Source organism: Tursiops truncatus, chromosome 10 (genome assembly GCF_011762595.2).
Source record: "Tursiops truncatus isolate mTurTru1 chromosome 10, mTurTru1.mat.Y, whole genome shotgun sequence".
NCBI lineage: Eukaryota > Metazoa > Chordata > Mammalia > Artiodactyla > Delphinidae > Tursiops > Tursiops truncatus.
The window spans coordinates 39,325,415-39,346,703 of NC_047043.1; the positions used below are offsets into that span (position 1 = coordinate 39,325,415).

Below are 21,289 nucleotides of genomic sequence, written 5' to 3' on the forward strand. Positions count from 1 at the left end.
CTGACCCCTGGGAGAGCTAGGTGAGCCCCCTTGAAGACTACCCTGTCTCCAGCCCCAAGGCCACGCCGTAAAAGCTGTGGGCTCTCTCTGGACCCAGCAGTGCCCCCAGAGCCAACTGGGCATCTGCCCCTAAACTGTCCAGTCTGTGTACTGGGGACCTTTGATCTCTGACCCTGAGGTTGGGGTACTGGAGTCAGTTTCTGACCTTGGTCACAGAGTCTTGGTGGCCAAGACAAGGATATGAGATGAGCCATCAGCTCCGTGGGAGCCCTGGGCGGCAGGGCACAGTGACCATACATTGGCTGAAAATAGAGGAATCTAGGGGGTGATCTGTGGATCCCTGGGGCCTCAACCTGACCCCCCACATGACAGACATGGGACACCCAGGCCCATGGCCCATGGGGTGGGACACAGGTGCAGCCATTCACCCCGCTGGCCGCTGGGGAATTACTTCTGTAAGGTGCAGCACTGGCCCTCTAGCAGGGAGGCATGGGGGTGTGTGTGTGTGTGTGTGTGTGTGTGTGTGTGTGTGTGTGTGTGTGTGTGTGTGTAAATTTCATTGTCCTGGCCTTGAGGGAGGAGGCTGCAGGCCATGCTGTATGCAGGGGCTGTGGGAGGGGAAGCTGGGGTTCCCTAGCACTCTCCCTTCCTCTCCTCTGCCATCCTCCGGCCCCTGTGTCCTCACCTCAGAGCCCCTGCCCCATCCCGCCCCCCACTTTCCTGCCGTCCCCCTGCAGTCAGGCTCTTACAGTCTCTCAGGTGTAGTGTGGTACACAGGCTGGGAGCTGGAGCACCTGGTCAAATCCAGCTCTTTGTGGTCCTGGAATGCCAGTGAGCTTTTCTGTGCCTCAGTTTTTCCATCTCTATAATGGGGATAATTACTCACCTCATAGCACTGTTCTGAGTATTCAATGACTTAATGTATACATAAAGAGCTTAGAAGAGTGCCCGACACAGAGTGGATGCTCCATAGAAGTTAGCAGTCCTTGGGGCTTCCCTGGTGGCGCAGTGGTTGAGAGTCCGCCTGCCGATGCAGGGGACACGGGTTCGTGCCCCGGTCCGGGAAGATCCCACATGCCGCGGAGCGGCTAGGCCCGTGAGCCATGGCTGCTAAGCCTGCGCATCCGGAGCCTGTGCTCTGCAACGGGAGAGGCCACAATAGTGAGAGGCCCGCGTACCGCAAAAAAAAAAAAAAGAATCCACCTGCCAATGCAGGGGACATGTGTTTGATCCCTGGTCTGGGAAGATCCCACATGCTGCGGAGAAACTAAGCCCGTGTGCCACAACTACTGAGCCTGTGAGCCACAACTACTGAGCCCACGTACCACAACTACTGAAGCCCATGTACCCTAGAGCCCATGCGCCACAACTGCTGAGCCCACACGCTGCAACTATTGAAGCCCACACGCTCTAGCCCACATGCTGCAACTACTGAGCCCACGTGCTGCAACTACCAAAGCCCACATGCCTAGAGCCCGTGCTCTGCAGCAAGCGAAGCCACCACAGTGAGAAGCCTGTGCACCGCAATGAAGAGTAGCCTCTGCTTGCCACAACTAGAGAAAGCCCATGTGTAGCCACGAAGACCCAATGCAGCCAAAAATAAATTTAAAGTTAAAAAAAAAGTAAACAAGAGCAAGTTAAAAAAAAAAAAAAGAAGTTAGCAGTCCTTATTCTTCATCATCATTATTACCCAGGGCCCAGGCCAGGAGCTCCTCCTCCTCCAGAAAGCCTTCCTGGCCTGCTCTGGCCCCGGGACCTCTGTAGCCCACCTTAGAAACCCTCTATTCTGACCACTTAAACATAATAACAATGTGGCTTAGTCAGCTACTCTGTGCCACGTGTTTTCTGTTATCTCATCTCATTCAAGCCTCACAGCACTTCTGTGAGGCAGGATGATGATCTTTTTACCAAGAGGACATCGAGACCTCCGGCAGCCAAAGAGTTTGCACAGGGCCCAGAGCAGAGGGGTTGGGTGTGGCCAGAGCCCAGGGGGTGAGGATGGGAGGTCACAGTGCCCTAGGGAGCCACTGCTGTTTGCAGTGAGAAGGGGGTCAGTGGGGTGGGTTCCCCATTTTGCAAAGCTCACTCACTGTGGCTAATGGGGGGATGTCACTGACATGGGGGAGGAGTGGATGGGGATGATGGTGCCTTCTGGTGTCTGGGGCATCTGGAAGTCACTGAGGGCATCTGGTGTCCTGAATCTTGAGGGACCTGTGGCAGGTCTCTCACCCTCTCTGGGCCTCAGTTTCCCCACCCATACCCTGTGCTGGGGCTACCCATGGGTGAGCTGCTGTAGGGCACCACTGCCCTCATGGACAGTCACAGCTCCTGCCTGTGTGAGGGCCACCTGCTCCCGTGTTTGGTCCAGGCCAGGCTGGGGGAGGGCAGGCAAGCACCACGGCCGCAGGGAGACCCGCAGGCTCACTGCCCTCCAAGGGTGATGGGGACAAGGGAGGCTGCCCTGGCTGTTCTGGGGCCTCAGGGCACAGGGTCCAGCGGTATGGTAGTGAGGGCAGCAGACCTCAGGACCATTCCCCGGGCCCTCCACAAGACCATCTCCTGGGGTGATGGAGCGAGCACTGGGCCAGGGGCCCGGAGACCTAGGTGTGCCCAGGTGGGCTCTCTGGGCCCCAGGGCACACCTAGGTCTGCTGTGGTTCCCACCATCCACCTGTGAGGATGGTGGGCCTCATGGGCGCCCCCACTCTGAATATTTCGTTGCAGGCCGTGAGCGCATTGGGCAGGACTCGGCGTACGAGCAGGAGGGGAAGGTGCAGTTTGTGATCGACGCCGTGTACGCCATGGGCCACGCGCTGCACGCCATGCACCGTGACCTGTGTCCGGGCCGCGTGGGGCTCTGCCCGCGCATGGACCCTGTGGACGGCACCCAGTTGCTCAAGTACATTCGCAGCGTCAATTTCTCAGGTGGGGGCACCACCCAACCCTGGGGAAGGGGTCCTGGGGCTCCATGGGGTGGGAGTATGCGGGGGTCTCTTCAGATGCTTCCAAGGGGTTCCATACAGAGGTGTCTCTGCCCTGGGCTCACGATCCTTCCTGACTCTGGGTGAAGGCTCAGCAAAGAAGCTGAGCGTGTGACCCCCACGGGCCCCCGCAGGCATCGCGGGGAACCCTGTGACCTTCAATGAGAACGGAGACGCACCTGGGCGCTATGACATCTACCAGTACCAGCTACGCAACGGCTCTGCCGAGTACAAGGTCATCGGCTCCTGGACTGACCACCTGCACCTCAGAGTAAGCACCTGGCGGGAGGGCAGCGAGGGGTCCCGGGGGGCTAAGCGGCAGGGAGAGGCCACCCCAACCCAGGGAGGGGAGGCCAAGGGGAGGCAGCCGCCGACTAGCCCTGCCCCCCGAGGTTTGCTGCTGCCAACTTGGGGCTTCCTTCCATGCCCCACCCTAGACCTCAGAGGGCCCTGAGCCCCCCAACCCTGAAACAGAAGAACAGTGTGGCTGGGCTTCTGCTGCCCTTCCTGCCCCTGCCCTTTCCCTTGGCCTGGGGTCTTCTTGCCTGCTGCCCCTTCGCAGGGCAAGAACTCTGGATAGATGAAGTCACGCTGGAGTTCAGGGGCTCAAAGTTTTGGGGGGGTTCGGGGGGGAGAGAGGTGAGGAAGGGGAGGGCTGTGTCTGGACAGAGGAGGACGACGTCTTAAGGCAAAGAGCACAGCCTGCTGTTCTCTAAGCATGAACTCTCCTAAGAGCCACTTTTTTTTTTTTTTTTTTTGCGGTACGCGGGCCTCTCACTGTTGTGGCCTCTCCCGTTGCGGAGCACAGGCTCCGGATGCGCAGGCTCAGCGGCCATGGCTCACGGGCCCAGCCGCTCCGCGGCATGTGGGATCCTCCCAGACCGGGGCACGAACCCGTGTCCCCTGCGTCGGTGGGTGGACTCCCAACCACTGCACCACCAGGGGAGCCCAGAACCACTTATTTAGAACTGATGCTTTGAATACGGCTTCCAAGTGTAGTCAGGTTCCCTTTGCCCAGTGCCTGGAGCTCTATGGGGCTCTCGCTTACTTTCCAGAACTTTGTGACGCATTCAGTAGGGCGTTCCAGCTTCTATCGCCTCTTAGCTTGCAGCAGTTGTGTCTGCAGAGACATGTAACAGTGACTAGCACTCATTTAGAGCAAGATGCAAAGAAACGCTAACCTGTGGGCACACATTAGTGGTCCTGTGATTGAATCTTTATTCGTTGTTCTCTTCTGAACCCAAGTCCCTGTGCCGCCTGGAGGAGGCCCGGTGGGCTGAGCCATAGCACGTTTCTTCTTGAGGGTGCACAGGAGTCACCTGCGGGGTCTTGTTGAAACTCAGATTCTGTGTCAGGGGGTCTGGGGTGGACCAAAAATTTCCATTTCCAACAAGCTCCTGGGTGATGCTGATGTGGCCGGTCTGGGGACCACTTTGCATAGCAAGGCCTCATGGGGCTGGGAGTCGGGACTGCTGGGTCCTCTCCACTCTGCCGTGTGACCCTAGGTTGTCACTGCCGGTCTCTGGGCGTTTCTCCATACGACCCTTGGGAGCTTTGTATTCGAGCAGGATCCCCCGTGGTCAGCTGGGTCTGGATCCTGCCCCGGGGAGCTCATTTAAATGCAGCTGTTGGATTCAGCTGATCCTGGCAGGGCCTGGGCAGCTGGATTTTACCCATCTAACTAAAATCACTAACTAAGTGATTCAGATTGGTGCCACCAGTGGGGCGGTCCAGGGCACTCGGCAGCATGTCCTGAGGCCCTCTCCTCTGCACTGTTGTTGCCAGATAGAGCGGATGCACTGGCCAGGGAGCGGGCAGCAGCTGCCCCGCTCCATCTGCAGCCTGCCCTGTCAGCCGGGTGAGCGGAAGAAGACGGTGAAGGGCATGCCCTGCTGCTGGCACTGCGAGCCCTGCACGGGGTACCAGTACCAGGTGGACCGCTACACCTGCAAGACATGTCCCTACGACATGCGGCCCACAGAGAACCGCACGGGCTGCCAGCCCATCCCCATCATCAAGCTTGAGTGGGGCTCACCCTGGGCCGTGCTGCCCCTCTTCCTGGCTGTGGTGGGCATCGCGGCCACGCTCTTCGTGGTGGTCACCTTCGTGCGCTACAACGACACGCCCATCGTCAAGGCCTCGGGCCGCGAGCTGAGTTACGTGCTGCTGGCGGGCATCTTCCTGTGCTACGCCACCACCTTCCTCATGATCGCCGAGCCCGACCTGGGTACCTGCTCTCTGCGCCGGATCTTCCTGGGGCTCGGCATGAGCATCAGCTATGCGGCCCTGCTCACCAAGACCAACCGCATCTACCGCATCTTCGAGCAGGGCAAGCGGTCGGTCAGCGCCCCGCGCTTCATCAGCCCCGCCTCGCAGCTGGCCATAACCTTCAGCCTCATCTCCCTGCAGCTGCTGGGCATCTGCGTGTGGTTTGTAGTGGACCCCTCCCATTCGGTGGTGGACTTCCAGGACCAGCGGACGCTCGACCCCCGCTTCGCCAGGGGCGTGCTCAAGTGTGACATCTCGGACCTGTCGCTCATCTGCCTGCTGGGCTACAGCATGCTGCTCATGGTCACGTGCACCGTGTACGCCATCAAGACGCGCGGAGTGCCCGAGACCTTCAATGAGGCCAAGCCCATCGGCTTCACCATGTACACCACCTGCATCGTCTGGCTCGCCTTTATCCCCATCTTCTTTGGTACCTCGCAGTCGGCTGACAAGGTGAGTGGCAGGGGCTGGGGGTGGGTGAGGGCAGCAAGCAGGGGGCAGCCTCCTGGGGCTAGTTGGCCTCTCACCTTGCTCTGGAAGTGCCTTCATTCCTGCCTCATTCTGTCTTCTCTCCGTCTCAGGTTTCTCTCCAGGTTCTGGGTTTCTCTCCTCTCTCTCTCCCTTTCTCTTCTCCTGCCTCCTCTCCCGTTTCTCTCCACCCCCCACCACCTTCCGCTGCCTCATCTCTCTCCTTCCCGCTGCTTCCCACCCTCTCTCTACCCTCCGCCTCTCCTCTCTCCCTCTCCTCTCTCTTTCCCTATCTCTCCATCCCTGCCTCTCCCGCCCCACCTTTTCCCCCTCCCCATCTCCTTCCCACCTTCCTCTCTCCTCTCTGCCAGCCTGGGATGCTGCCCCCGCTTTCATTCTTGTTTTTGGCTGTGCCACGTGTCTTGTGGGATCTTAGTTCCCTAACCAGGGATCAAACCCCGGGCCCTCGGCAGTGAGAGCATGGAGTCCTAACCACTGGACCGCCAGGGAATTCCCCATTCTTTTCTATACGCTCCCTTACCTCTCTCCCTACTCAGCCCATCTTCCTTTCTGTCCACTCCTCCTTTCTTCCTCCTCTCTCCACCCTCTTCTCTGCCCTTGCAGGATCCCCATGGGTCCCCGAGGTGGGTGATGTATTGGGCACTCGCTCCCTCTCTCCCTGGCCCCAAGCCACCCCAAAGGCCAGGTGGGGATACCTGGCAGCATCAGCTGAGGGTCCACCCTCCACTGGCTGGAGCTGCCGATGAGCTGCCTCTTGCTGGCTCTGTCAGGCCATCCTGCCAGCCTGGACTGAGGGTCTAGATACACCCCAAGGGCCCCGTGGACTCTGCCCACATCACTGCCCCAGTGCTGCCTGGGTGCTGGGGGGTTTTATCTTGAAGGATTGGGAGTCACTGAAGTCAGAGGCCAGAGATAGGGAGAATCAGAGGGACCGAGGACCCCAGCTCTGTGTCTGACTGTGGGATCCTGGGCAAGCCAGCTGGCCTCTCTGCTTCAGTTTCTTCATCAACAGATTGGGGCTATGACCCTTCCTCTGCAGGCCTTACAGGTGTTGTAACAATCACACAACATGAGGGGTGTAAAAGCCGTTTACCCACCGTAAGGAGGCTGGGGCTGGGGAGGAGGGTGGAGGGGACGAGGTCAAGGGGCAGACAGAGCACATGGTGTAGGACCCAGAGGCTGTGAGAAGGTTGGTGGCTTTTACCGGGAGTGAGAAGCGAGCCGCTGCGGGGTTCTGAGCAGGGAGGGATGCGTTGGGACATAGGTTTAAAAGGATCCCTCTGGCTGCTGGGTGGAGCCCTGCTGGAGGTGGTTGTAATGATCCCGAAGGGAGCTGCTGGCAGCAGGAGTAGTGAGGTGCGGGGGATTCCTGCTGTGTCAGGGGGTGGCGCTGGCTGGGTTTCCGATGGAGTGCATGTGGGATGAGAGGCGCAGGGGGGAGTCAGGATGACTCCACAGTCGTTGGTGTGAGCGATGGGAAGGAAAGAGTGTCTGCACTGGGGTGGGGGGGTGCGGGGCGGGGTAGAGACGGCAGCGGAGCCTATAGGGGGCGGAGATCCGGAAGTCCTCTGGAGGTGCTGAGTTTGGGATGCCCGTGAGACGTCCAAGGGCAGCTGTTGAGTCAGCGGTTGACTATGTGGGTCTGGGGTTCAGGGATGAGGGCTGGCTTAGATCTGTACCTGGGGGAGTTGCCATCCTGTGGGCAGCACTTAGAGTGAGCCTGGGTGTGAGCTCCAATAGAGATGCCTGGCCTCAGTGAGGCGGCCGTCAAAGCACCCACGAGGGCTGCTTGTCTTGGGTTAGGCACTTCACCTGTGGTCAGCAGACACCACAACAGTGGGCTCGGGTGGATTCACCATCCCTGCTTACAGATGAGCACGGGGAGGCACAGAGAGGTGAAGTGACTTGTCTAAGGTCACACAGCCAGTAGGTCGCACGGCTGGACTACTTGAACCTACTCTGTCTAACTCAGGAGCCCCTCCCAAGCCCACACCACTCCCTGCAGCTCTGGGGCGCCTCTCCCCCTGGGCCTTCCTTGGTAGGTGCCCACCCCTTCTCCAGCAGCTCCTCAAGTGCAGGAGCTGCGCCCTCCACCCCAAATCCCTTGGGTCTGGTGCAGAGAGGCCTGTGGCCTGTCTTCCAGTGGTGACCCAGCAGGCTGGGGGTTCTGAGAAGCAGACCTTGAGGCTGGCAGTGAGCGCCCCGAGGTCTGAGACCAGACCTGGCTCCAGGCCACCCTGCACACTTGAGCCAAAGCCACTGCCACTGAGGAACAGCTCGGACAGTGGGCTGGGTCTCCACCCCCAGCAGGCCAGCGAGAGGGCTTCCCCGTTGAGGGCAGGTGCAGGCAGAGGCCCGCATGCCCCGCAGTGCCCAGGGGGCCCATGGAGCCATCAGGGGAGGCCGCCCACGCCCCAGGAAGCTGGCAGCTTGAGACATTACCCTCAACAATCCCAGGAGGCCCCTTCCCTTGCCTCCTCAGGGTGTAAAGGTGCACAGCCAGGTGGCCGACAGCATGGTGGTTCAGGCCCTTGCTCTGCCTTCCCATAACTTCCCCTGGCTGCCTGCCAGCACGCTGCTCCCAGTACGGTCCCTGTCATCCTGGTACCAGACCCTCCCACCGCCAGGCGCTGGGGCCCAGCCCCCCTCTCGGCACCCTCCCCCCATCTCTCCAGGCCACCCCACCTGCCTCTGATTTCTCCCTTTTTAGGAGGCTCCTCTCAGTACAGATTATGAAAAGGAGCCTCTGAGATGATCTCCTCTGAGGCCCAGAGAGGGCGAGGGACCTGCCCAGGGTCGCAAAGCAGGCTGGCCCACACCAGCGTATGGTCCTGAGACCCAGCTCTGCCCCTGGTGGCATCAACATGGGATACGCCCCCTCCTTCTCTGGGCTTCTGAATGAGGCGAGGGTGGGGAGGGGAGCTCTGAAGTCCCTCCAGTTCAGACCACCAGGCTTCTTAGAGGCTCAGGCAACCCTGGGGCTCTATCTGTGCTGTGTCATATCTGAGCTACAAACAGCCCCAGTGACTGCCGGGTCCTGGGTGCTAGTGTGTGTGTGTGTGTGTGTGTGTGTGTGTGTGTGTGTGTGTGTGTAGGTGGAGTGGGGCTACTATGGGGGGTTGTGTTATGGGTACAGAAGTGTGTGTGTAGAGGATGTGTGTGTGCCTTTCTGTGCACATTGAGCAGTGGATGGACAGTGTGTGTGTGTGTGTGTGTGCAGATTGAGTGGGGATGGACAGGTGTGCACTGAGGGGTCATGGCTGCTAGGATGTGTTTGGGTGTGCAGATTAAGTGTGCGTGCTCAGCAGTGTATGTGCAGATGTTTGAGTGTAGGTGTGTGTGTGCACAGGTGTATGTGTGTGTTCAAGTATGTGTGCAGGTGTGTTGAGGGCCTCTGTGTGTGTGCACACGTGTGTGTACCCAGGTACATGAAGGGGTGTGTGTGTGAGAGAGCCCAGGTGTATCTGAGTCAGGTAGGAGTGTGTGGCTGTGAGTTCAGGTGTGTGTGTGTGAATGCAGAGGCGCATGGGTACATAAGTGTGGATGTGTGAGGATCTATGCGTGCCCTGGTGTGTGTGCACGCGTACTTGCAACCCCGCCTGTCCCTCAGGCTGCAGGTGGCGCCGAGCGAAGCTGTCCGTGTTGCTCTGGCGAGCAGGTGACCGGATCTCCCACGTTGGCCCGGATTTCCAGGGCTCACCTGCGTAGCCGCGTGCCGTTACCCTGCGCTGACTGGGGCATCGTCTCTCCGCCGGTTGGGGTAACTGCTCAGCCAGGCTGGGGCGGGCCGTGGCCTCAGAGGCCGGCCGGGTTGTGGGGAAGGTCATTTGTCTGGTTTGTTAGACTGAGGATCTCAGGACCCACCAGGGTCAGCCTGGGCAGAAACACGAAGCAGGCGGACTCCTCCGTGCCCCCCACCAGACCGAGCACAAAACAGGAACTTCATTGTCCACCTCCACAGCAGCTCCTTTCTTTGCCTTTTGCCCCACCCCAGGTGACCTCTGTCCTCTTCCATCAAGCCCAGCTCTGACAACCTGCTTCACTCTGGGGAGCAGTGACTCGTGAGGCTAAGGCAGGATTCCTTGCAGAGGACGGAGTGTAGCAAGGGCCTGACCAAAGTCCAAGAGGGGAGCAGGCAGGGTGGCAGTTCAGGCTGGAGGATGGGTGGTTGGGAGAGAAGGTGAAATCACATCCTGGAAGCCGCCTCTTACTCTGCATCCGTGCGAGACCTGCATCTGCGCCTGGGCCCCATCCCCGTAGGCTAGAGGTTTCAGAGGACCGCTGCTTCTCTGACAGGGTTAACACACTACCACCTCCTGGTGATGACATGCACCTTCACCCCGGGGGGCCCAGAACAATGCTGGAGCCAGTGGTGGGGTGAGAACTCCAGACCCTGGGGCAAGGAGAGGGGCTGGGGGTGCGCAGCCCCACTTCTGTGCACAGGGCCAGCCGCCCCCAGCCTGGGCATGGCTAGAGGAGCCCCCAGGGCCCATGCTGGCGGGGAGGGGCCCCCGCTGGGGGGGGCAGCTTTGTCCAAGTTTGATCTCTTTACACCCCTCCTTGTATTTTGTGTGCAGAAAGGCTCCTAGGCTGAAAAACAGATTAGAACAGAGCCCCGAGGCCTGTGCTCGGGGCTGGCTCCATGGTTTTCAGGGTCAGGAGCCAAATGAAAACGAAGGCCCCTTGTTCAAAAATTATTCAGGATTCAAGCTGGCGGCCGCAAGGTGTTAAACCGAGCGTGCGTGCCCACGGAGCGGACTCTGCCTATATTGGTGGAGGGGGTTCAGCATCCCTCAGTGAGTCGGGGCAGAGTGAAATCTGGAACCCAGCCCCCTGACCCCCATATAGGGCTGTGTCCACTGCAGGCCTCGCTCTGCCCAGAGAGGGTACTTGACCCCTGTCCCACCATCCCCATATTGGCCCAACCATACCTCCTTCCCATCAACAAGTTGGGGGCAAAAGACCTAAGATGGATATCTGCCCTGGAAATACACCCTTATACTCAAGAACCCCCAGTGCAAAAGGAGAGACACCCCTGCCCTCAGGAAACCCCCAGTCTAATGAGGGAGACACATTTGTCCCCACGGGACCCCCAGTCCATAGTGAAGACCCAGATAACAAGCCTGTCCTTGCTTAGCCCAGATTTCCACTGTCTTCTCCAAGGGCCTGTTATGATATCCTGGAGACTGTCCCCCTTCACTCCTTCCTCCCTGGCCCGCCGTGCCATCCAGGGGGTGGGAGAGGTGGCCAGCACCCTCCTACTGGCTTGTCATGACCCCTCGCGGTCCACATGCCGGGCGGCAGCACTGTGCCTGTTGGTGAGAGTGTGGGTTGCGTGTGAGGACAGAGGGGTGTGTGCTCACTAGGAAACAAGCTCTCATTTCCCCAGGCCTGTGACATTTTCTGAATGGTGGCAAGTGAAACAGCCTCTCTACACTCCCAGCCTCCTTCCCCCACACCCTGCTCTGGTGCCCTGTAAGTTTCATGTGGCCTCACAGTCTGCACTTGGGTAGCCTCATGGTTTGGGTGAGGTAGGTGCTATTATCCCATTGCGCTGTTGAGAAAACTGAGGGCCGGAGAGGGGATGAGACTTCCTCAGTGTCACACACCTCTCTCCTCTCAGACCCTAGAGCTTCTCCAGCCCCTCTCCCAAAGGAGACCCGGGGAAGGGTGGCTGGGATGAAGGCCTTCAGATCCAGGTCATGAGGTATTTATGAGAGGGGCGAGAGATGGGGAGGAATGTGAGAATGGGAGGACCTGGCCCCTCCTTTCGGGAGACTTCCAGATGAGCTCAGGGCTCCTGTGACCTCAGGAGGCAAGTCCAGACCTCGGTCCCCCACTTCTGGGCTGGGTGCAGGGAGTGAAGGCTATCATGGGGGATTGGCTAGAGCTGAGAGTCAGGGAGAGCTTCCTGGAGGAGTGGTACATTAGCCAGGCCCCAGGGGAGGGGCCCAGGCCCGGAAACGGCAGATCTGGGGGCAGAGCATTTCCTGCTTTCCCATACCCAGACCTGGGGGCCACAGCCTGGGCTTCCCCTGGCCCCACCCTGGCTGAGGGGGCCAGAGGGGCAGCTGAGGCCTGGAGGACCCAGAGGGAGGGAGGAGGTGGGGAGGGCATCCCAGGCGAGGGTGGTGGGAATTGTCGGGCCCTGCCTGGAAGGCCCCACTATTGAAGAATGGATTACCCGACACCCAGATTAATGGACTTTCATTTTGCTAAACATCTGTCAACGTTAGTGCTGGTGAGTGAGCGTGAAATGAGCTTTGACTGGGCTGCCGTCAGTGGATCACGGTCAGGCCACAGCTCCTGTGCCAGCGGCCTGCTCTGCACAGGGTGGCATGTGGGGGGGCAGTCACTGAATGGGGGGCCTGGCCAAGGGGCTGTGCCACGGCCACTGGGAGTTACTACAAGGCACCGGCCCATGTTTATCTCACTCCTCGCCCTGTGCAGGGGGCGCTTCCCCCAAGGAGGGTCAGCTGTCCCCTGAGGGCCCCTCCCCAGGGGCCTCTACCCAATAGCACATAACAGTGGTGAACACTTCTGTGCACTGACCATGTGCCAAATATTATTTTACACGTTTTTGCCATTTATTAAGTCATTTCAAACTCACAACAGCCCTATGAGGAAAGGGCTAGAATTATCATGCCCATATTATACCCGAGGAAACTGAGGCCCAAGGATGTGACTTGTCCCAGACCACACAGTGACAGTGGTGAGCCGGGCTGAATCCAGGGGTTCTGGTCTAAAGTCCCAGCTCTATACCACAACTCCCTTCTGCCAGCGGGACACAGGGCGGTCCCCGGGTTTGTACCCAACTGTGTCTGTCTAGGGCGTGGGCTTCAGACAGGGCCCCCGAGAGGCCGGGGCGGAGCCCGCCCTGACACCGCCCCCGGCCCGCCCCCAGCTGTACATCCAGACGACGACGCTGACGGTCTCGGTGAGTCTGAGCGCCTCGGTGTCCCTGGGGATGCTCTACATGCCCAAGGTCTACATCATCCTCTTCCACCCGGAGCAGAACGTGCCCAAGCGCAAGCGCAGCCTCAAAGCCGTCGTCACCGCCGCCACCATGTCCAACAAGTTCACGCAGAAGGGCAGCTTCCGGCCCAACGGCGAGGCCAAGTCCGAGCTCTGCGAGAACCTGGAAGCTCCAGGTGAGTGCCTGGCCCCGCTCCTCTCCCCCTGAGCCCGCCCAGGCCCCGTCCCCTTCCTGGAGAAGGTCAGCCCCCCCCCAAGTCTGGACCAATGAGGGCACTGGGAGAGCCCTGAGGCCGCGGGTGAGCCGTCCCCACCCAGAGGCGAGGCTTGAGGCTCTAGCTTGGCCCCCTCTGCCCCACTCTGTCTGGGTAGTGGGGTCTCTCCAGGTTCCGCTCCACACACCCCCTGCTCGCTCTAGCCTCTCCTTTCCAGGGATCCCTGCCTACCTAGGGAGAGGCGGGGGGGGGGGGGGGGCGGGGGGGGGGGGCCCTCGGTTCAGGCACAGTGACCTGAGACTTCGGGATTTCTCTGCCCTGGAGTCCGCATCTGGGCCTGTGCCCTTTCAGTCTCCCTGGGGAAGGGATCGTCTGGAGGGCCACTGCTCTGGGGCCCTTTGGTAACCTGGGAGCTGTGGCCCTGGTGCCAGAGCAGTTGAAACCCCTCGGCTGGCTTTGCCCAGCCGCCCCCTGGCAGGGCCCTGAGAGATGGGGACTCAGGATACGGGCCCTGGGATGGGTAAGTAAGGGCTGGGGCCGGGAGGAGGGCCCGCAGAGCTGTGGTTCTCAGGGGGGTGTCCAAGGAGACCTCAGCTGTAGAGGGTTGTGCTTTGAGAGGGTTGGGGGAGGATGTGGGACCCTTAGCATCTGAGGGGCAGACCCAAAGCCTGTGCAGGACTTGGTCCCTCAGTGGTGGAGGGATGTGTACAGGAGGGAGCAGGGCCACCATCTTTGCTTACCTTCCTGTGCCCCCTGGAGCCAGCCCACAGTGTGACGAGAAGGGACAGAGAGGAGAGAGGGGCAGGGCATGTGAGGGGCAGGTTAGGCCTTGGGAGACCAGTAACGGTGGTGACCATTTCTTGAACCCCAACTGTGGGCCACACCTGCCAGGAACCAGTTTTCATTTTCACAGCAACCTTGAAAGCAGTGATTTTTAATTTTTTGCTGCTACAGGTGAGGAAAGGGAGGCTCAGAAAGATGAGGGACTCACCCAGGCCACACAGCAGCAGGTGGTATCCCTGCTGCCTCTGAGCAGAGACCGAGGCCTCCAGCCTCCATGGGCCTCTGGTTGCTCCCAGGTGGACAGGGTTGAGGGGTTGCTATGGTCACCCTGCCCCACTGCACACCTGACTCCCTCCCTGGACACCCTGTAAGTGTCCAAATGGTTAACATGGCAGCTCCTGCTGCCTCCCCGCTCTCTGATAGTCTTGGGGGGCTTCCGTTGGTGGGGGAGGAGGAGAAGAGCCCCTCTCCCCAGGAGAGTTTCAGATCCTGGTGGCACCTGGGGTTAGCACTCTGCTTTCTCCCTCTAGTACTGGGGGAAAGGCCAGAAGTGGACATTGTTGGTGGCAGCAGGAGGGACATTGGTGAACATAGGCTCCAGAGAGGAGCCCCTTTGTCACCCACCAAGAGATCAGGAGAAACAGGAGACCTCCCCTCGCAGGTGTGTTTGGACTGGGACAGCCCCTCTTACAGGCTCCCCGCGCTGGGGCTCTGGGTGAAGCATCTTCCATTCTCAACATCATTCCCACATGTAGAAGGAATATCAGCCGTGCAAAGGAGGAAAGTAGCTTCCCACATCCAAGCAGGATTTTTCACTTCCCAGAGCTCCCTCCCCTGTGAGTGATCTTCACAGCAGTCCTGTGAGGCCCAGATTCGGCTGGATCCCCAGCTGAGGCCCAGAGAGGGTGAGTGACTCTCCTGAAGTCACATAGCAAGGTGGTGACTGGCTGGCCCCACCCAGTGTCTTTCCCTTGACCCTGACTTCATATGGCCTCCCTCTCTCTCTGTGCTGAGCAGTGTACCTGGCTTCCAGCACCACCACCCCCCCTTTGATGGACACCCCTGATGACTCTGTTGGCCACACCCTCCACCAGATGACATCTGGTTCTCTCCAGTCCTGCTCTTCCTCCCAGAGCACCAGCTTCCCTGTACCTACAGCCTGGGGCTCCCTTCAGATGCCAGGTGGGCCCTCTACTTGCGACGGGAAGGGACAGTGTCTTTGTGGGCCTCCCCATCTCTGGCCTTTCTCGTCCACGCAGATGTGCAGAAACCCCCACTGCCGCCCCTGACCAGGCCCTTCTGTCCTAGGCACGGACCCCTCGCCACTCCCTGCCCCAAGCTCCTGACTTAGATTTCCTCCTTCCCACGGAGACTGGCCCTTGCTGGGTCCCATCCCTCCAGGCCCTACTCTGCTCCAGGGCTCATGAGACTGAGTGGGACATCAGCCCTCTGGAGACCATGGGTATCTAACAGGAGATACCACCCTGACCCCAGAGGGTGGCCCTCATGGTGCTGTGACAGGCCAGAGGGTACCACAGGGACAGGGCTGTCACAGAGAGTGCTGATGTCGCCTCACTGACACTGTTGCCTCTGCCTCTGCTCAGACTGGTCACCTGGGGACAGGGGACAAGGAGGGGTGTGCAGGCGAGGGGAGACCCAGCCTTCCCAGCACCTGCTTCCTGTGAGGGAAGGGTGAGAGCTGCCCCTCCCCATGGCCCCCTGCACTGAGGACCAGAGGCCAGTGCCCCTTGCCCCCACCGTCTCAGCTCGGTGACAACAGGGGCCATGGATGCGCTGGGCAGGAGCTGGGTGATTAATTCTGGGAACAGCCAGATGGAGGGGGTGTGAGCGGGAGGTGCAGGGAGGTGTCACTCCCGTGGAGCAGGGACATTTTTCACTCTGTCCCTGGCAGGCCACGTATCTTTAAACAAACAACAGAATAAATAATTCAGGGACGCGATTGCAGGCAGATTAGGCAAGGAAACATGGGGCCGACAAATGGGGGCTGACAGCTCGTGCCTGCCGCTGCCCAGCTAATTGTTATCTGAGGCGGTGGGGACTGAAAGCCAGCAGCCAGGGCCTGTCGTCGGTGAGGGATGGATTGGGGCCCTCTGCCGACACCCTCCCCCCTCCCCGCATGCTGAGGCTGCCCCTGGGGTGTCGCTGTCCCCATCCTGTCCTCATCACTGGTTATTCAGCCCTGCCCCTTCGCCTACCATTCTGCAGGGCTTAGAGAGTATTTCTAGCCATGCCGCGGCTGAGAGCAGCTAAGGGTTTACGATCACCCCATCTTACATGAGCGAGCTGAGGCTCCGAGAGGTTCAATTTGTTAGAAAGGCCGCGTGGCAGGTGCTGAGATCCCCTACGCCAGTGAGGGCAGGGCTGGACCTCAAGTGCCCTGACTCTTGGCCAGAACTCTTCCTTCTGAGCCTCACAGCTCCTGGGGGCCCCGGGCAGAATCATTGCTCCCATTTTCCAGACGGTCAGACTGAGGCTCTGCTGAAGGACTCTGGGGCTCCTCGCTTATAGCTGAGGGCCCAGTGTGCTTCTAGGTTCTGAAACCTACAGCTTGGGTTTTTTAGAGGAGGCAGCTCTGGCGTTTCAGGGAGAAGAGGGGCCCAGCTGTCCCTCACCTCCCCGCCACTTTCTCTCGTCCCTAGCGCTCTCGGTGCCGCTACGGCCACCCTCAGGCTCCCGTTTCCCTGCAGTCAGTGGAGATTTTGCCGCTGCTGCTGCTGAGGTTTTCCTTCACCTCTGAGCCAGGAGCTGCTGACAGGTTTACAGGTTTAGAAACTCAATAATTATCAGTTCACCCAAGGGGTGATGGAGCCCTGGGGAATTGATTCTCACCAGCCTGGCCTGCGGGCCCGTGATTCAGAGCCAGCTGCCGGCTCTTTTGCTGGTGGTGCAGGAGAGAGTGGGGTGGAGAGGTGGGGGTGGCCAAAGCCCCACAGGAAAAGAAGTCTAGGCACAAAGGACTACTCCCCTCCTGCTACTGGCAGGGAGACCACAGCCTCGCAGGGCAGGGGAGGAGCTGCTTGAAGTCACAGAGGGAGGCTGAGGCCCTGGTCTCCCACCTTCCGCCTCCTTTTCAGCACCTTCTGCCACCCCCAGGTCCCAGCCTCCTGTCGCTCAGCTCTCTTCCCCTGGTGCCCCCCAGCCCAGGCCCCTCCTTAATGGTGCCCGGTCTGTGCTCCTTCTCCCCTCTTGGTCCTCCAGCATCCTGGAGGCACCTGGGCCATTTTAGAAATGAAGGTGGGCATTCTTCACAAACTGTAAGGCGCTGTGCTGTGTCCTTAATGTTGTCTTGTGTGTCGTGGGCACCATTTCCTTCCAGTAGCACCTGTCCAGATGGCACCTAAAATGTGAAACTTCCCTGCCCAGTGACTGTTCATCTTCCGCTTGAATATTTCTGCTGACAGGGAACATTTCAGCTCACCTACCGCACAGAGCGACCCACTCCACTCTCAGCTCAGGCCAGGAGAGAGTTCTTCCTTTAGCTGAGCTGCACTCTGACCCTCATGCCTCCGCACTGGTCCCATGGTGTCCCCTCTGCTCACCCCACCCCGGCAACTTTGCTTCTTCCCACAATCGGGGGACCCTCTGAGAGGGTGACACAGCAGTCCTACCTGTATGAGTGGGCTTCTAGTTACACTGGTGTGACAAAGAGGCCCCAGGACAGAGTGGCTCAAATCAGACAGATGTTTGTTTCTTTCTGATAGCGTAGTGCATGGGGGATGGGCAGGTGCAGGGACCTGGGTTCCTTCCATTTTGTCATTTCATCAGCTCCGAGAGGGTTGTCCTCATCATCGTGGCCGAGGCTGGTTGACCTCATATGTCTGTTCTGGCCCTGGAAGGGAAAAGAGAGGAAGTACAGGGGAAACAGTCTATTTTAATCAGATGACATGGGAGCTGCACACAGCCCTTGACACTTGTCACTAACAGGAATGTAGTCACACAGGGGCACGTGGGGCTGCAAGGGAGTCTGGGAAATGCGGTCCTTAACTTGGCAGTGAAAAATGGGGAAAGGGGGTTGGGGGTGTTCAGCGTGCAGCCCACCACACTGCTCCCCTCCGTGTCACCTTCTCCAGGCAGACACCCCTGGCTGCACCTGGCAGATGTACCCTCTTTTCTGAGCTGTCAGGATCCTGATGGAGTCAAGGCAGTTTTATGGCCAAGGGCACCAGGGCTTTCCCCCGTCTAGTCTTCTCTCTCAGCACCAGCAGACTAGCCTCAGTTACTCTCACTGAGCTGCCCCCAGGCCACAGAGGGAGACCCTGAACCCTGGCAGGACAGGACAAAAACCAGGACCTGGCTGGACTCCTCACCCCTCTGGCCTCAGCTCCTCAATTGTTAAATGGGGGTGCTGCTTATCTGGCCTCCTTGCAAGGCTGCCGTGAGGCGTGAACCCCGGCGGGGTGGAGGTGGGGGCACTCGTGCTGCCCAGGGGAGCTGACGTTGTCACCTGGCTGTGGTGGGGAAGGGAGACACCCAGAGAGGCAACCCTGGTCCCAGTGGGGATGAGCAGGGGCCAGGGTGTTGGGTGCAGATAAGAGAGGCTCAAGACTGAGGCGAGTCAGGACACCCAGAAATGGGAAACGTGGCTGCACGGAGGCCTGAGGGGCCCTGGAGGACTTCCGTTTCCCTTGGGCATGGGGAGAGGGCCGAATCAGTCATACGCCTCAGTTTCTAGCCTCGCAAGACCCCTCTCTGCTTCCATTATTTATCTCCTCTGTCCCTATTTTCCACTCACTTCCGCTAGGCTGCCATCTACGTATATTCTTCACACGTGCTCTTCCAGAGTGTGTGTTGAACTTCTGAAAAACTCCCCCTTGATTATACTTGAAGACCGTATATCACAAATAAAAACGATTCTTTTAAAGTGTGGTGGAGTCAGGGACTCTGTGGGGTGTGACACTCACAGAGGGTTGGGGTCGGGAGGCAGTGCTCCTAGAGGGAAGGGCCCTCCCGGCCAGCAGCCCAGGTGTGGGTGTGGGTGGGATGAGTCTGGGGGAAGCGATGGGAGGGGCGGGGTGGGACCCTGCTCCGGTCTGGCGATGGGTAGGTGGGCAAGCTGCGGGCCATGGGGATGCACACAGTTCAGGGGTCCGAACTTGATGCGTGGGCAGGGCCACACCCCTGTGGAAGGGGCGTTGGAAGAAGACAGTTCCTGACTCCTTCTCCCCCCGTCTCTCTCCTTCCAGCACTGGCCACCAAACAGACCTACGTCGCCTACACCAACCATGCAATCTAGCTAGGCCACCGGAGCTGCACAGGAGGAGCAGAACAGACCCTTGTGGATGGTGCATCGGGCCAGGGCCCCCCACCGCTGCAGGGGGGCCCAGCTGATGTCCTAACTGCCCGTGGGCACCCACGGACGTGGCTTGGTGCTGAAGATAGCACAGCCCCCAGCGGTCACTGTTGGGCTGCCTGGGCAAGCTGGGCTGGTGACAGGAGGAGGATGAGGGGCCGGGGAAGCTTCAGGCCACCTCAAGACCCTGTGTCCTGGACCAAAGCCCCTCCCAGCCCCAAACCACAGGAGGCCCCCCGCCGCGCTGGTTTTCTCTCTCCCTCGTCTCTCTCCATCCTATTGGTGACCTTCTCAGTCTGTCTCCATCCCTGTCTTTATTTTCTCTTCTCTCTTTGTATCACCTGTTCTCTCTGTGTCTGTCTTCTTTTTCTGTATCTTCTTTCTTTCTGTCTCTGCCTTTTCTCTGCCGTCTCCAGCTTTCTCCTGTCTTTTCTCTTGTGCTCCACCCGGGTCTCTCCTCTTGTGCATTTTTGTTTCCTGTCCTCAGCCCCCTCCTCACCTTCATTTACATCCAACCTTTGTTCTCTCTCCCTGCCATCTTTTCCTAATTCACCAAATCTCACATGTCACAAAAGAGAAAAAAGGGAAAAAAAAAAATCAAAACACAAAAAAGCCAAAACTAAAACAAATCTCGAGTGTCTTGCAAAGTGCTGCGTCCTCCTGGTGGCCTCTGTGTGTGTCCCTATGGCCCGCAGCTTGCCCACCTACCCCCGCCCGTCTGCCACGTGTCCTGCCCGCCTGCCCCTCCTGCCGATGACACGGAGTTCAGTGCCTGGGTGTTTGGTGATGGTTATTGATGACAATGTGTAGCGCATGATTGTTTTTATACCAAGAACATTTCTAATAAAAGTAAACACATGGTTTTGCACCCTGGCTCCACATCCACTGAGGGTCCTGCGGTGCGACCCCCGGCTCAGCCTAAAGCTGGAGAGCCTGGAGTTAGCGGGAAGGAGGAAATGGCTGATAGGGACGTAGGGCTTGGGGGCAGTGGAGGCTGCTCCCTGGGCTGGCATCGGATGGGGTCTTGGAGAGTCCTTGGGCAGGGAGGGGCCAGGACACTGTGGGGGGTTCCAGAAATCAGCCCCTGGTACTCCCCTAAGTAAGGGGGATGTTCTGTCCCTGTCCTCTGTCCTGCAGCCCCTAAGGAGGGTACCATTTCTGCCCTGCCTCTCCTCTGGCTCACATCCCTCATGCCTGAGCCCCACCCCCCCATCCCATAACCTGAGCCGCTCCTCCCCTTCCAGCCAGGAAACTCACCTCTTGAGAAATCGCCTTCCGGGGCTGCCAGCATCCACAGCCCTCCCCTCCTGCCTGTCCTGTCTTCAGGTCACAGGTGCTGGGATGATGTGTGACTGTCTTGGTGATGAGTGTGTGGTACGTGGCCAGGTGGGCCAGGTGCACGGCACAGGTGTGTGTGTGTGTGTGTGTCTTCCCCCAGCCCTTCGCGTGTCTGTTTTATCTGTGTGTGTGTGTGCTCCTGCACCTCCATATTCAAGCTTGTTTGTCTTGTGGGACCGTCTGTCTGTTCAGGCGCACGTGGATGTGAGTCCACATCACACCCATGTCGTGAGGATGCCTGTCCTGGGCAAGTGTGAGAGCGCGTTCACAGCAGCTGGCTTCCGTGGCAGATTGGGAGATAGGGAGCGAGAGCCGCTCAGGGGCTGGGCCCTGCCAGGGGTAAATTATAGAGCCAGTAACACAATGAGACCACAGGCAGCAGCTAGAGCCCGGGCTGCCTGTGCCGCCCCTTCCTGCTGCACCCCCAGGCCTGTACCCCCTTCCACCTCCTCCGCTAACTGACAGGGGGGCGGGGCTTGGAGGGACCCGGTGGGGCAGGAGGGGACTAGGTGTGGGCGTGTGTGAGAGGTGAGGTTGGGGCATTCAATCACGCCACGTGTTAGTGCCCCTCTGTCAGCCCATCTACTCCTGGGGGGGGGGGCTGCACTTGGGAGTCCGTTCTTCCCGAGGGTCTATGTGACACACACTGCGTTTTTGTGCAGCGCCTACTGTATGCTCAGTAAATATGTGTGTAAGGGAAGGGGCAGGGAAGGCGGTGTCACGCTGATCATCTTGCTTTCGAAGAATGGTCCCTGAGACTGCCACCTGGCATAGACTCTACCCAGTGCCCCAGGGTAATCAGGCAAAACTAGGGTGTCAGTCCAAGAGCGTCCTCCAGAAGCTTCCAGGGCAGTATATGTGGGGGTGGGGTGGGGAGAAGCTGGATGTAGAAGTGGAGTGGGGCCTCTGACAGCACCCCCGGCCTGGGCA

At 59.3% G+C, this 21,289-nt stretch overlaps 1 protein-coding gene across 2 annotated transcripts in view; it reads left to right on the plus strand.

The window, feature by feature from the left end:
- Window positions 1-19,072, plus strand: part of GRM4 (glutamate metabotropic receptor 4) — a 98,383-nt gene extending 79,311 nt beyond the window's left edge. For both annotated transcript variants that reach the window (XM_033863693.2, XM_033863694.2), the window contains 5 exons: window positions 2,724-2,924; window positions 3,115-3,251; window positions 4,766-5,701; window positions 12,642-12,888; window positions 18,915-19,072. In XM_033863693.2, coding sequence (XP_033719584.1) covers window positions 2,724-2,924; window positions 3,115-3,251; window positions 4,766-5,701; window positions 12,642-12,888; window positions 18,915-18,964 — 1,571 coding nt within the window. In that variant the 3' untranslated portion in view covers window positions 18,965-19,072. The remainder of the gene's footprint in view (window positions 1-2,723; window positions 2,925-3,114; window positions 3,252-4,765; window positions 5,702-12,641; window positions 12,889-18,914) is intronic.
- The last annotated feature ends 2,217 nt before the right edge of the window (window positions 19,073-21,289 follow it).